Source organism: Podarcis cretensis (genome assembly GCF_951804945.1).
Source record: "Podarcis cretensis genome assembly, chromosome: 12".
NCBI lineage: Eukaryota > Metazoa > Chordata > Lepidosauria > Squamata > Lacertidae > Podarcis > Podarcis cretensis.
The window spans coordinates 6,806,167-6,822,061 of NC_137181.1; the positions used below are offsets into that span (position 1 = coordinate 6,806,167).

At 46.2% G+C, this 15,895-nt stretch overlaps 1 protein-coding gene across 29 annotated transcripts in view; it reads left to right on the top strand.

The window, feature by feature from the left end:
• The window catches only part of OBSCN (obscurin, cytoskeletal calmodulin and titin-interacting RhoGEF), a 270,159-nt gene that overhangs the window by 15,154 nt on the left and 239,110 nt on the right, over positions 1–15,895 (top strand). For all 29 annotated transcript variants that reach the window (XM_079996236.1, XM_079996263.1, XM_079996261.1 and 26 more), the window contains exons 3-4: positions 11,063–11,332; positions 15,059–15,319. In XM_079996236.1, the coding sequence (XP_079852362.1) occupies positions 11,063–11,332; positions 15,059–15,319 (531 nt within the window). The remainder of the gene's footprint in view (positions 1–11,062; positions 11,333–15,058; positions 15,320–15,895) is intronic.

The following is a 15,895-nucleotide window of genomic DNA, read 5'->3' on the forward strand; positions in this document are numbered from 1 at the left end:
AACAGTTCCTTTAAATCTTCCTGTTGTTAACCTTCCTTCTTTCATGGCCTCTGAGTTGTTTCCACAAGCGAGTTGAAATAAGCAATGATGTGTTTCTGTGTGGATTTTATGTGTATGACTCTCCGCTGTTGTTGCAGTATCTCCTCACACGCTGGTGTTTATGCCGAATCAATCCAAAAGTCATTTTGCTGCTAGCAGATGCCATCTTCTCTCGTTACCCCCGTGGGGTAAATTGGGGTGAGCTCCCATCGCTCGGTCCCTGCTCCTGCCAACCTAGCAGTTCGAAAACACATCAAAGTGCAAGTAGATAAATAGGAGTGTTTATTTAAAACCTGCCAAGGAGTCCAGTTCACTTTGTTGTCTCTTTAAGTACTTTGTAAAAGGTTCCCATTCATCTTTAAAGTCACAGTTATCCTTGTCCTATAGTTTATGTGTCAGTTTTGCCAATTCTGCGTAGTCCATCAGTTTCTCTCGCCATAGTTCTTTAGTCGGGATTTCCTCATTCTTCCATCCTTGTTCTATTAAGACTCTTGCCACCGTTGTCGCGTACATGAAGATATTTTCCAGCTTCCTTGGCAGGTCTTAACTCCATTGCCTTCTAAAGCCACCTTAGAATTGAGAGCGGGCATGGCTTAATAAGGCCTTCAGACACAGTACGTCTATCAATGGGACGTTCCAGCAGTGAAGTGGTTTTACTGCTCATCTGCAGAGATTAAAGCATTAGGGTGCTGAAGGATCAAGGCATACAGTCGCTGTGGGTTTGCTCCTCTGAGAGCTGGCAAGCAAATGCCTGATACTTAAATTCAGCCTGTCCATGTCCATCAGGTATTGGGCAGGCAGTGGCAGAAGGGCTGCAATGGTCTGGCAGCTGTTTGGCAGCCTGTGAACCACGAGCTACAGGGCCTCCCTCGCCTTCCATGGCAACAGGTGTCCCCAGGCACAAACACAGCCCCAAAGAGCAGCAGCACTTGAAGCCGTCCCCTCACTAAGTGCACTTAGCCTGAGCTGAAAAACAGCACAGGAGGCCTCAACTCTCTTATGCTTCACCTCAGAAAACACATCTAGATCCTCCAGGGTCCTCTGACAAGGACAGTGTGTGCTGTGGTCACATCCACAACATGCACCCAAAAGAATAATGGGAACTATAGTTTTTATCTTTCACAGAGCTCCCAGTACCTTTCCGAGCACAATTCAAAGTGTTGGTGCTGACCTTTCAAGCCCTAAACGGCCTCGGTCCTGTATACGTGAAGGAGCATCTCCACCCCCATCGTTCAGCCTGGACACTGAGATCCAGCGCCGAGGGCCTTCTGGCGGTTCCCTCATTGCGAGAAGTGAGGTTACAGGGAACCAGACAGAGGGCCTTCTCAGTAGTGGCGCCCACCCTGTGGAACACCCTCCCTTCAGATGTGAAGGAAATAAGCAGCTATCCTATCTTTAAAAGACATCTGAAGGCAGCCCTGTTCAGGGAAGTTTTTAATATTTAACGCTGTACTGTTTTTAACACTTGATTGGGTGCCGCCCAGAGTAGCTGGGGAAACTCAGTCAGATGGGCGGGGTATAAATAATAAATTATTATTTATTATTATTATTATTATTATTATTATTATTATTATTATTATTATTCCCAGAACCCTTAACAACCTACAGTTCCCAGGATTTTTTTGGTGGGTGGAAATCAGGTGTTTCAAATGCATGGCTGTGGATTTTCAGCAGGAACTGCTTGAGGGATCCAGTCTGGATGTGCTGGTTCCGTGGGTTAAGCGAGAGGCGAGGTTCAAGTCCAGTCCGAGGTTGAAGGCTGTCCATAAAACCTGAAGCTGGGTGCAGGGCAGGGAGTTGGGTGAGGTCAGGAGCTCCAGCAGGAAAGCAGGACAGGGTTCAGGCAAGAACTGGCTACCAACAACGTTGCTCCCGCAGCTTGGGACTGGGGCTGGCTGGCTTTTATCTGCCCTGAGGCATAGGGCAGCCCCGATCCTCTGGTGACTCTCCTGGCCTGCAGGTGAGCACTCCTCCTGCGAGAAACCAGTTCCCTCCGCCTCTCTGCCCTGAGCCTCTGCAGCTCAGGAGAGGCTGTAGGGTTACCGGACCCAGAGGCAACCTCAGCTTCCTCTGACAGGGCTGAGAGTGGAGCACCTGCAGGCAATGGGTCCTCCATCACCTCTGGAGCCAGAGCAGACTCAGCTGATGCCTGCACCTGAGGATCCAGCACAGGTGAGGACCCTTCAGGATCAAGCCCCAGCCCTGGCTCAGCTGGTTCTGGAGGCGGGGACTCCTGTGCAGGCTGGGATTCCTCAGGTTCAGCATCCGAGTCTGAATCCCAGGCCATCACACTGGATTTGGAGCATGTTTCAGATCAGAGCCCCACAGCTTCTTTTTTCTTAGAAGTAAAATGGTCCAGTTTAAGCACACACTTTTTCTTTTTAAGTCTGCACAATGCCATGTGCAGTTTGCTCCTAAGAGATCCAGAGAGCTGAGTTTTAGCAAGGATGCATGTGGCAAATTAGCCTAGGGGCAGTGTGCATGCTTTCCATCTTCTTGTCAAGCACTTTCCATTTCCAGTTGAAGAGTTTTGGGTAGTCAGGATGGGGAAGACTGCTGACTTTGGAGGGGTGCTGCCAGTCAGAGGACTGAACTGCAAGGACCGTTTGCGTCATTACACATAAAGGAACGCCTGGGAACATCAAAAGCTGTCTTATATTGAGTCAGAGCATCAGCACATCTAGCTTAGTATTGTCTTCACTGACTGGCAACACCTCTCCAAGGTTTCAGACAGGGGAGATTCCCAGCCTAATAATAATAATAACAACAATAATAATTTATTTGTACCCCGCCCACCTGGCTGGGTTTCCCCAGCCACTCTGGGCAGCTTCCAACAAAAGACTAAAATACAATAGTCTATTAAACTTTAAAAGCTTCCCTAAACAGGGCTGCCTTCAGATATCTTCTAAAAGTCTGGTAGTTGTTCTTCTCTTTGGCATCTGGTGGGAGGGCATTCCACAGGGTGGGTGCCACTAGCGAGAAGGCCCTCTGCCTGGTTCCCTGTCACTTGGCTTCTCACAATGAGGGAACCGCCAGAAGGCCCTCTGCGCTGGACCTGTGTCCGGGTTGAATGATGGAGGTGGAGATGCTCCTTCAGGTATACTGCAGAGGACTGAACCTGGGACCTTTGCATGTGATGCAGATCCTTTGCCACATAAAGCTCATCAAGATTTACTGTAGCACCATGATTTCCACGCACAGGTCCTGGATTTAAAGCCCTATGTCCAAGCATGTGGTTTTTTTTTTGTCCCGGTGCTCTCTCTGGGAAAACCACATTTTACTGCTGAATTGGAGCAAATGGCAATCTGCAGAAAACTCAGCTGCCACTTGCTGTGATTCAGCAATAAAATGCAACTTTTCTCGGGAAAAGGGCTGAGACAAAAACAAAGCAAACCGCTCAGACACAGGGCTTTAAATCCCAGACCTGTGCCTAGGAATGTGGCACAAAAGGAAGCCTGGATGAGCCCTGAGCTACTGTATATCCTAGGAACCCCTTTAAAACATTGTAGTACCCCAAAAAGCAGGATAAAGGTAAAGGTAAAGGTACCCCTGCCCGTACGGGCCAGTCTTGACAGACTCTGGGGTTGTGCGCCCATCTCACTCAAGAGGCCAGGGGCCAGCGCTGTCCGGAGACACTTCCGGGTCACGTGGCCAGCGTGACATCGCTGCTCTGGCGAGCCAGAGTCGCACACGGAAACGCCGTTTACCTTCCCGCTGGTAAGCGGTCCCTATTTATCTACTTGCACCCGGAGGTGCTTTCGAACTGCTAGGTTGGCAGGCGCTGGGACCGAGCAGCGGGAGCGCACCCCGCCGCAGGGATTCGAACCGCCGACCTTTCGATCGGCAAGCCCTAGGCGCTGAGGCTTTAACCCACAGCGCCACCTGCGTCCCACAAAAAGCAGGATAGTTTAATGAAAACCACTAACCCACAACACACAAGTATAGGTCTGCAAGGGATTGTGGTAGGTCCCTTCAGCACTATCGCCGACCTTAAATATTTTCCCACATCTGACAGTAACTTTCAAAAGCCTCAGCAGAAATAGGGGTGTTAATGGCAGAATAGGCTGTAGTCTGGAAAGGTTGGGGTGTTTCCGCTGGCAATGAAGTTTCCCTTCAGCCGAGAGAGAAATAAAATATCCTGCCTTTCATTTAGGATAGATCTCAGCAGCTGTGAGACAGTGTAGTAAAGGGCTGACAGGAGTGGCATAACGAGCGTGGTTATTTTAGCAAAGATGAGAATGTGAAGCTCAAGTCAAAAACAGTGACCATGTAACCTGGTTTCGTATTGCTCAGCTTAGAAATCTGGAAAAAGTGTTTGCATAGGTCATGGGTAGGCAAACTAAGGCCTGGGGGCCGGATCCAGCCCAATTGCCTCCTAAATCCGGCCTGCGGACGGTCCGGGAATCAGCGTGTTTTTACATGAGTAGAATGTGTCCTTTTATTTAAAATGTATATCTGGGTTATTTGTGGGGCATAGGAATTCATCCATTCCCCCCCCCCCAATATAGTTTGGCCCCCCACAAGGTCTGACGGACAGTGGACCGGCCCCCTGCTGAAAAAGTTTGCTGACCCCTGGCACGGGTTGTGAGGCTATCACAAACTGGAAAAATGGGAGTGTGGGAGCGACTCCTGCCAGTTTCAAATGCTGAAAATGTGTTCCAATAGCTTACAGAAGTCAGAGTAGTTTTAAAACATGTAATGTTTTGATGCCATTCCTTCAAATCAAATGCTCAGCTACTTTGGAAATGGAGAAGGTAGTGAGCTGTGAAATCACAAATGGACTGTAAGTTAAATGAATAGGAATTGAAGGAATAATTGATTTGATCAAATGGATTTGCTCAGATGTGGATAATCAAACGTCGTGATTTGATCATCACTAGCACCACCATTTTATCTGTATGCCACCTTTCCATAATTAAAACTATCCTCATGCCACCCAAGTCTGCTGTTGGGGGAAACATGATACCTTTGTTCCCCTCAATTGCACCAGTGCTTTGCCCAGTTTATAAAGCACCATAAACCTGGCAAGAACTCAGTTCTCTATTTGATCCACCAGAATTTCACAAATATGATGTGGTTTCTGGCAACCTGGAAGATTTTCCCTATCGTTTATCATCCAAAACTTAGTTTATGACCCACCACCTGATTAAAGAGTGCAACAACACTCAATAGCATTCCCCACAGTGCTTCCAAGAGATAAATTCTGCATGGATCCCTCCTGATGGCTGCTGTACAAGATTGGACTTTTGCCTAGAGTGCTTCTGTCCTTGTGCCGAGATCATTGTCAACAAACAGCATTGCTTGCTTTTATAATCTTAACCACGCAGAACATAATGCCATCTACCTCCAGAAACAGTTTTGACATCACAGTCAAAGAGACTGACAAAGGAGGAGCTGTTATCGTCATGTGCTAGTTGGATTACATATGGGAGGTTAACAGGCAACTTTCCAGCGCCACCATCATTCTGCAAACCAGTATCCTCGGGCCCAGCTATGGACTGCCAAAGGGAACTGTAGAACCTGCTGCAGAACCACCTTAAAGGAGTGCAGGAGCAAAAACTATGCAGAGACACTCCAGGAGTATTCTATCTGCTATCACAAATTTGCAAACTGGGTTATTCGGAGCAAACCATTGTCTTGGACACCATAACTCTCACAGGGGGAGTCAACTAGCTATGTAGTCGTTATTGTCATGCTGCTAGCACTCCTGTTCATTGTAGGATATCACAGACCACCACTGTGACAATGTGTACCACATTAAAGGTAAAGGTAAAGGACCCCTGGACGGTTAAGTCCAGTCAAAGGCGACTATGGGGTATGGCACTCATCTCGCTTCAGGCCGAGGGAGCCGGTGTTCGTCCACAGACAGCTTTCCAGGTCATGTGCTCAGCATGACTAAAATGCTACTGGTGTAACAGGACACCGGGACGAGTGCCAGAACACACGGAAATGCCATTTACCTTCCCACCACAGCGGCATCTATTTATCTACTTGCACTGATATGCTTTAGAACTGCTAGGTTGGCAGAAGCTTGGACAGAGCAATGGAAGCTCATCCCTTTGAGCGGTTTTGAACTGTCAACCTTCCGATTGGCAAGCCCAAGACCACAGCTCCACCTGTGGCCCTATGTGCACCACATTAGCAGACACTGGAATAGGTTCAGAGTATGAGTCGCCAATTGAAGACCTATGTATGATGAAGCAGACCTAGCAGAGGAAGTCAGAGAACAGAACGTATTTCCCACGGCTCTCAGCCAAGACGTCTCCAGTGAATCATCAGTTATCCTTCCATCTTGCAGGCAGGCCTTAGGTGAAAGGTCTTTCTTGCTTACAGCCACACAACTTGAGGAAGCTACTCAAAAGCAAGAGTGGCCCACCAGATGGACAGGTTTGTAGCAAAACTCCACCAATGTTGTGGTCACTCAGACCTCCAAGTGGCTGGGGTGCCATCCAATTCCAAACCATAATAATATATATATATTAACTGCAAGCTTGGAGAAAGCAAGACATCCATAGGAAAAAAGTTGCAAACTATTTTTCTCCCAGTTCAGTTTTGTATGATAAATTGATATGGTTTTGTTGGTTCTTACGGTAAAGTGTTTAGCCTTGGTGGAGAAGGGAAAGCACCAGGAAAAATAATCGGGGAGTCACAAAACAGGCAAAGTATATTTCTAGGTGTACAAGCTACAGTAGAACTTTGAAAGAAAAACATACTTTAGTGACAGGAATCCAGTGATGTGGAAGGGAAGGGATTTTGGCACCACTAGTGCAGTTGAGCCATGTTTGCAGGGCATGTATCTTAGGAGAACGTATTTTTCCACATGCAAGGGCATTTTCTGTAGGAAAGCATTCAGGGATGTGATCTGCCAAGAAGCTTCAAATGGTCCTGTTCCAGGATGACGGTACCACATGATCTTTTGGGGATGTGTAGACCAAGCCTTGATTTAGAATGCAGCGCATTCATCTCTGAAGTAACCGACTGTTTGAATACTCAAAGTATTCCAAACAGAGGGAAGAACAAAGGAATGTCATTTGTCATGCTGGCAGTACTGTGTGCTGTTCCAAACAGGTGTTCTTGTCATGCAGTTGGCAATGATTTATAACCTTCACGCCCACTACCAACCCTCTTGGAGGGCATCAGGAGTGGCACAACTCGCTTCTGACCTTTAAATATTCAGAAGGAGGAAATCGGGGATGGGGGGAGAGAGAATAAACCCCAAAGAAGTAGAACTGCAAGTTGACACTGAGGCTGCATACACACAATAACTTTTACAGCCAAGCTACACTTTCCAGAATGGTTTACCAGTCTATCCTGCTTCCTAGAGAACTGTGGGAATTGTAGTTCTGTGAGGGTAACAGGGGTCTCCTAACAACTCTCAGGACCTTTAACAAATTGCAGTTCTCAGGATTCTTGGGGAAAACCATGATTGTTTAAAGTGGTACCATAATGATTTAAATGCATAGTGCAGATGCAGCCTCAGTTGATTATCTGTATGAGTTTGCAGTCTGCTTGTTCATCCACCATGACAACGTAGTGTGTGCACGCTCAGAGGATGACCTCTAAACTATCCTAAATATCTTCACAGAAGCTTACGAAAAGCTTGGCCTGTCGCTCAACATCCAAAAAACCAAAGTGCGCACCAACAAGTACAAAATAACCCCTCTGCAGTGCCACAAATCCAAATCAATGGTGTAACGTTGAAAAATGTCAATCACTTATCCTACCTAGGCAGTTATTTTTCCACAAGGGTCAACAATGATGCCGAAATCCATCATCACCTGAGCTCTGTGAGTGTGGCTTTCTCCTGATTGAAGTGAAGAGAGTTTGAGGACCAGCACATTCACAGGGAAACTTGTTTATAAAGCTATTGTACTACCAACCTTACTATATGCTTGTGAAACATGGACCACTTATAAACGCCATCTCCAGCTCCTTGAAAGTTTCCATCAACGGTGTCTCCAAAAAATCTTACACATCACTTGGGAAAGCAGGCAAACTAATATCAGTGTACTGGATGAAGCAAAGATCACCAGTGTCGAAGCAATAATTCTTCAACATCAACTTCGTTGGACTGGTCATGTTGTGCGGATGCCTGATTATCGTCTTCCAAAGCAACTACTCTATTCTGAACTTAAAAATGGAAAGCATAATGCTGGTGGTTAACAAAAGAGGTTTAAAGACTGTCTCAAGGCAAATTTCCAAAAATGTATTATAAACACAGACAACTGGCAAACACTGGCCTGTGAGCGCTCCAGCTGGAGAACAGCCTTGACTTTGAAGACACTCGAACTCAGGACGCAAGGGAGAAACGTGCTAAGAGGAAGGCACGCTTGGTAAATCCACACCGTGATCAACTCCCGCCTGGGAACCAATGTCCCCACTGTGGAAGGACCTGTGGATCAAGAATTGTCCTCCACAATCACTTACGGACTCACTGTTAAGACTGTGTTTATGGAAGACAATCTTACTCGGCTACAAGGGGTCGCCAAAGAAGAAGGAGGTGGTGAGGAGTGGAAGATGTCTTTGCCATCTTGCTCATTGGCTCTCTGCCTGGCAAACAAGCAGGTGGTAGCAATGATATGGAAAAAGAGGAGCAGGAGGAGCTGGTGATATGGTCTAAATCTCCACTTGGCCATGATGTGGTCTAAATCTCCACTTGGCCATGATGTGGTCTAAATCTCCACTTGGCCATGATGTGGTCTAAATCTCCACTTGGCCATGATGTGGTCTAAATCTCCACTTGGCCATGATGTGGTCTAAATCTCCACTTGGCCATGATGCTCACTGGGTGACCTTGGGCTAGTCACCAATTCTCAGCCTAACTGACCTCATAAGGTGGTTGTGAGGATAACATGGAAAGGGAGGGGAGAACCATCAACTCCCCGCAGGAAAGGTGGGATATCTATGTAACAATAATGAAATGAAAATATTGTTGGTGAGGAGGCTGCCTTAGCCAAATGCCATGTTTGTTGTGGTCCAGTACTAGCTTGTTAGGGACGTGGGTGGAGCTGTGGTCTAAAGCACAGAGCCTAGGGCTTGCCGATCAGAAGGTCAGCGGTTCGAATCCCCGCGAGGGGGTGAGCTCCCATTGCTCAGTCCCTGCATCTGCCCACCAAGCAGTTCAAAAGCATGTCAAAGTGCAAGTAGATAAATAGGTACCGCTCCAGCGGGAAGGGTAAACGGCATTTCCGTGCGCTGCTCTGGTTTGCCAGAAGCGGCTTAGTCATGCTGGCCACATGACCCGGAAGCTGTACGCCGGCTCCCTCAGCCTATAGAACGAGATGAGCGCGCAACCCCAGAATCGTCCGCGACTGGACCTAATGGTCAGGGGTACCTTTACCTTTACCTTTACTAGCTTGTTGTACATTGGCATAACAGTTCTACAAAAGCGCTGCATCAGTTTACAGAATCAGGCTGTACCGTGGTACCTTCAGGTTAAGAACTTAATTTGTTCCGGAGGTCTGTTCTTAACCTGAAACTGTTCTTAACCTGAAGCACCACTTTAGCTAATGGGGCCTCCTGCTGCTGCTGCGCCGCCGGATCATGATTTCTGTTCTCATCCTGAAGCAAAGTTCTTAACCTGAGGTAATATTTCTGGGTTAGCAGAGTCTGTAACCTGAAGCGTATGTAACCTGAAGCGTATGTAACCTGAGGTACCACTGTACGTTATAAACCAGGGGTGAGGTTTCAACCTGAGGGCCACACTCCCTTCTGGACAAGCTTCTGCAGGGGCCACATCTCACTGGTGGGCAGGGCCAGAAGCAAAAACGAATGACGAAAGAAATAAAAATCTTACCTGTCTGCAATAGGCTGATATCTGCACACAATCTCACCACTCCTTACTCCATCTCGGCAAGCAAAATGCATTTTTTTAAAATAATTTTTTTATTGGAAATTTCAACACAATTCAAAAATACAGCATCCACATTATTATTATTCCCCCCCCTCTATTTTTCCCCCTCCTCCCTAAACAAAAAACCCCAACCTCCCACCCCCGGACTTCCCTCAACTCCTTTCTCTGCTTTCTCAACACATACAGTGGTGCCTCGCAAGACGAAATTAATTCATTCCGCGAGTTGTTTCGTCTTGCGATTTTTTTGTCTTGCGGAGCACGGTTTCCCCGGGTATTAACGGCTTTAAGAAAAAGGAAGCAAACCCGCAAGACGTTTTCGTATTGCGAAGCAAGCCCATAGGGAAATTCGTGTTGCGATGCAACTCAAGAAACGAAAAACCCTTTCGTCTTGCGAGGCATTCGTCTTGCGGGGCACCACATGTTATAAAATTGTAAAGTTCCTCAAGTTGTCTATCTATATATTACAATAAACAGTTTGTGAATGTTTATTCAAAACCTGCCAAAGAGTCCAGTTCATTTTGTTGCTTCTTCAAATATTTCATAAAAGGTTCCCATTCGTCTTTGAAGTGACAGTTATCCTTATCACATAGTTTGTGTGTCAGTTTTGCCAATTCCGAATAATCCATCAGTTTTTCTTGCCACAGTTCTTTCGTTGGGATTTCCTCATTCTTCTATCCGTGTGCTTTTAAGACTCTTGCCGCCGTTGTCGCGTACATAAAGTTATTTTTTAGTTTCTTTGGCAGGTCTTTCCCCACTATCCCTAATAAGAAAGCTTCAGGCTTTTTCACAAATGTTAAATGGAACATTTTCTTTAGCCCATTGTATATCATTTCCCAAAACATTTTGATTTTACTGCAGTCCCACCACACATGGTAAAAAGTCCCAAGCAAAATGCATTATCAGGGTTCAGGGACACAGTCCAGCCAGGCAAAAACACTCAAAGAGGACACAAAGCAAGGCTTGGAGCAGCGTTGCAGGAGAGAAGGTGTGGCCTTGGGAGCATCCTAAGGGCCACATAGAGAGGCTTGAAGGGCCACCTTCAGCACCTGGGCCCAAGTATCCCTCCCCTGTTGTTAACTATTTCATCATAGTGTATTCAGAGCAATCCTTATCTGGCTCTGTTATGCTTTTGTGTTCCCATACTTATTGCTTCTTTTCCTTGCTCCCAAGAACCGAGAATACCTTTCAAGATGAAACTTAGAGACCTGGAAGTTCGGGAGAAGGAATCTGCTTCCTTCCAGTGTGAGGTGCCCGTTCCCAGCACAGAAACCACCTGGTTCAAAGAGGAGACAAAACTCCAGCAGAGCCAAAAGTACAACATTGAGGAAGAAGGCACATATCGGAAACTTACAGTCCAGAATGTTACCATGGATGACGATGCTGTCTATATATGCGAAATGAAAGAGGGAAGCAGAACCATTGCAGAATTAAGTGTCCAAGGTAAGTGAAAATGAAGCACATGAAATGTTTTTTTCCTTAGGGTGCTTCTAAAGCAGGCATCCCCAACTTGCGGCCCTCCAGATGTTTTGGCCTACAACTCCCATGATCCCTAGCTAACAGGACCAGTGGTCAGGGATGATGGGAATTGTAGTCCAAAACACCTGGAGGGCCGAAGGTTGGGGATGCCTGTTCTAATGCAAGTTGTGAATCTGGCAGCACTCATTCATGATTTGTATAAATTTATATCCTGTCCTTCATCCCAAAGGAGGGTGGTCTACAAACCATCTAAGAACATTCATAGTAGAGAAAAGTTGGCAATAAGGAGTCAGAAATGTTTGTGAAGAAGGCCCATGTGGAAAAGCAACAGACCCTCCAAGTGTCCCTGTTTTCCAGGGACACCCCTGATTTAGAGAAGCCGCCCCAGTTTCTGATTTGATTCTGGAATGTCCCACTTTTCCTTAGGATGTCTCTATTTTCATTGGAGAAATGTTGGAGGGTATGAAGCATGCCTTACAAATACACTGCATCCTGCAGGTTGAAGACATGCAATAACATGTACATACATAATAAAACCCCAGGGAGCACTTCTGATAGGCAAATACACTTTTATTTATTTATTTTACAAATTCATAAACAGCCTGCGGCCATCATAGTATATACACACACATTGCAAATAATGTTAATTCTGAAAACAATTAAAATCATTTCTACAAATTCTAAAAACATTTAAACCATTCCTACAGGTACAATTGTACAATTGAGATTTTTAAAAATGACTTGGTCACACCTCAGGGAAAGCTTTCTCAAACCAAAACGTTTTGAGAGGGTGTGCCTTGCACCACAGAAACTGCGGTAGAGAAGAAGTCTCTCTGTGTGGTGGGTAACTCTTCCCCTGCCTTCCTCAGCTACAAGGTATGAAATACATGTTTATCTCATTTCACACATGCTGAATCTTGCAGGAGAAGCTGCAGCTTGTAGAGAGGAAGTAGCAGCAGAGGAAGGGTTAATCTCCCGTCCCACTGACTTTTCTCCACTGAAATCACCCTCTCCCCAAGCACATTTGCCTGTTTCAAGTGCCCTTGAGGGCTGTAGCACACATGCCATGTAATGTTCTGCCTTCACATTGTATTTGGTCATGAAGCGCTAACCCCTTTTTCTAGTCTTCAATATATATTCCCCAATTTTAAGATAACTCTGAGCACTCTTGCACTCTCTGAATGAGCATAATGCGTTCAGCTCAGATATTATTATTCTGTCTTATTTCAGTATGTCTTATTCCAGAATCTAAAGAATAACCCCTAATTCTATTCCAAACTATTATCTTGTGGCATCCTGCCTTTCATAATTGTTTTGCTGCTGATAATTTATTCAAATTCGTTTCCCATGATTTATCTAACTGGCTCTTCATTTTAAGAGTGAATATTGGTTTCTGCTATCATGCACTGCCATAACCGGTCTAGTGTTTGCAATCACATTTGACATTCCCTACGACGCGGGTGGTGCTGTGGTCTAAACCACAGAGCCTAGGGCTTGCCTATCAGAAGGTCAGTGGTTCGAATCCCCACGACGGGGTGAGCTCCCGTTGTTCAGTTCCAGCTCCTGCCAACCTAGCAGTTCGAAAGCACCTCAAAGTGCAAGTAGATAAATAGGTACTGCTCCGGTGGGAAGGTAGCTTTTGGCACTCCAGATGTTTCTGCATTACAGCTCCCATCATCTCAGACTGTTGGCTGTTCCCATGGGGGCCAGTGGGAGCTGGAGTCCAGCAGCACCTAGAGAGTTACAGATTCCCCACTCGTGATCTTAGAAGGGGCATCCCCCTCTTTCATGAGATGTAGGCTCTTCTAAACAGAGACCTTCTTCCATCTTGTGCATGCAGTAGGGAACGCCACATCTTAGATCAGGGATGGAGAACTTGTGGCTTTCTAGATGTTGCTTGGTTGCAGCTCCCACCACCTCTGACTGTTGGATATTCAGACTTCCAATGGAAGTTGGAGCCCAGCAGCAACAGAAGGGCCACAAGTTGGCTACCCTGGGTGCAAGATACAGCTGAGGAAATGGCGGAAGGAAGGGAGGCAGGGGAACGTTGGACAGAAATGCACAATCTGTCCTGCAAGCCCCAAGTTAATGCCAATGGCTTGTTTGCTCCAGCCAAAGGTCAGGCAGGGTCTTCTAAGGCAATTTTTTGTAATGCTAGCCTTGATATTGATTGCACTATTTGCTGAGTATATTAAGAGGAGAGGGGTAATCCAGTGTACAGTTGCCTGCATAGTTTCTGTATCGCACCCAGCTTGCCTTAGCAAGCAACTGATAGGATGGTCGTTGCATTTCTACCCCCAGAGACTTCTTCGCAAACAAGAACAACATGGCCACTTTCCCAAGCAGCTGCTACCTCTCTATGCTGTAAGAGACATGGAGTTGGCTGGCTGCTTTATGCACTGGCCTGTACGGCAAGAACGGAACAGCTCCTTCTTCCAGCTGTTGCTTACAGAGTTTGCTCGGTTCTGGAGTGAGAGACAGCCACAGTACACACCTTCATTAATTTATTTCATTTTCATCCCTCCCTTCCTCTAAAGGAAGGCAGAGGAACTTTTCTGCATCAAGGGCTGCATTCTGTTGTCCCCTTCTCCTTGTGCCCCCAATCTTTCCCAACATCAGGGTCTTTTCCAGGGAGTCTTCTCTTCTCATGAGGTGGCCAAAGTATTGGAGCCTCAGCTTCATGATCGGTCGTTCCAGTGAGCACTCAGGGCTGATTTCCTTAAGAATGGAGAGGTTTGATCTTCTTGCAGTCCATGGGACTCTCAAGAGTCTCCTCCAGCACCATAATTCAAAAGCATCCATTCTTCGGTGATCAGCCTTCTTTATGGTCCATTTAACGCAGGCGCGGCCAGGGATCTCCCTCTTTGCCGCTTCCAGCTGCTCCAGGACCAGTGCCTAAGCCAATACCGCTCATCACCTGTAACCAATAAAGTTGTGGCCGTATTTAGCCCACTAACCTTAAATATCTGTGTCATGTGTCTTTACTTCCACTGGGGGGGGGGAGGGAACTCGCCACGCAATGGGGCTAGCTTTACAACTGGGTGATTTGAGTGCAAATCAAACCTAAGCCAATCCTACATCCACTTACCTGGCAAGTAAGTCCCATTGAAATCAGTAGGACTTGCTTCTGAGTAGATGTGTAGAAAGTTTAATAACTTTTAAAGAAAGCTCAATCATCATGGAGGCAGGTGAATCTCGCCCATTACTAGAAATAAGGCCAAGCTTTCCAAACCACCTTTGAAGTAGTACCTGATACCGTGCACTTAGTCTGAGTTTGTGAAAGCTATAGACGTGTGTGTGTACGCTTCTATGTATGAAACAAAGACACAAATATGTGTACAGTATTAGCGTTCTTGACATAAACTACATAGGATACACAGTTAACATTTTCTGTATATTTTAAATTGCAAATCCTCATATCACTGTGGTCTTGGTTATTCCCTGCATTTCTCTGATTTCCCTATGTGCTAACAAAATCTCCCTCTGTCACTTCACTAGTAATAATACAAATAGTTATGCAGGATTCACCTTTGTAATTTATGTGCACAGAGTTTTAAATCTCTACGAATTAGAGAAAGTGATTTAAGCAATGTTATGTCTTTTAGGTCCTTGTATTTAAATGTTCCGCTGATGTTTTTTTTATTACTATTATTAAAAATAATTTCTTTAAAAATCTCCACCCCACCAAAGGGAATATTATCAAGAAACTGCCAAGGAAGACCGCAGTCAGCATAAATGACACAGCGATATTCTGCGTGGAGCTGGAAAACAAGTGCCAGAAATTTCGGTGGCTAAAGAACAAGGAAGAACTGAAGCCCAACAGCAGAATTGCCATCACTTCATCCGGCAAAGAGTACAGCATGATAATCCGAGATTGTAAAATGGAGGACTCAGCAGAGATTGTGTTTGTGGCCGATGAGTGCAGAACATCCACCCAGTTTACTGTGTCCGGTGAGCTGTTTTCTCTTCCTCTATGTGAAACCCACAGGGTATGGTTGCTCTGCAGCTTATGGTATAGGCCAGCACTAGGATGAGGAAAGTGGGATGTGGGTGGCGCTGTGGGTTAAACCACAGAGCCTAGGGCTTGCCGATCATAAGGTCGGCGGTTCGAATCCCCACGACGGGGTGAGCTCCCATTGCTCGGTCCCAGCTCCTGCCAACCTAGCAGTTCGAAAGCACGTCAAGTGAAAGTAGATAAATAGGTACCGCTCTGGCGGGAAGGTAAATGGCGTTTCCGTGCACTGCTCTGGTTCGCCAGAAGCGGCTTAGTCATGCTGGCCACATGACCCGGAAGCTGTACGCTGGCTCCCTCAGTCAGTAAAGCGAGATGAGCGCCGCAACCCCAGAGTTGGCCACGACTGGACCTAATGGTCAGGGGTCCCTTTACCTTTAGGATGAGGAAAGTGGCTATGGTTAACTTTATGTCTTAGGTTCCAGGGCTTCTCAAGGGAAGAAGCTGGCCCTCTTGTGGAGGACTGGAACACAAGCAGATCTCCTGAATAATAAAAGTTTCAGCCTGCTGTTTGA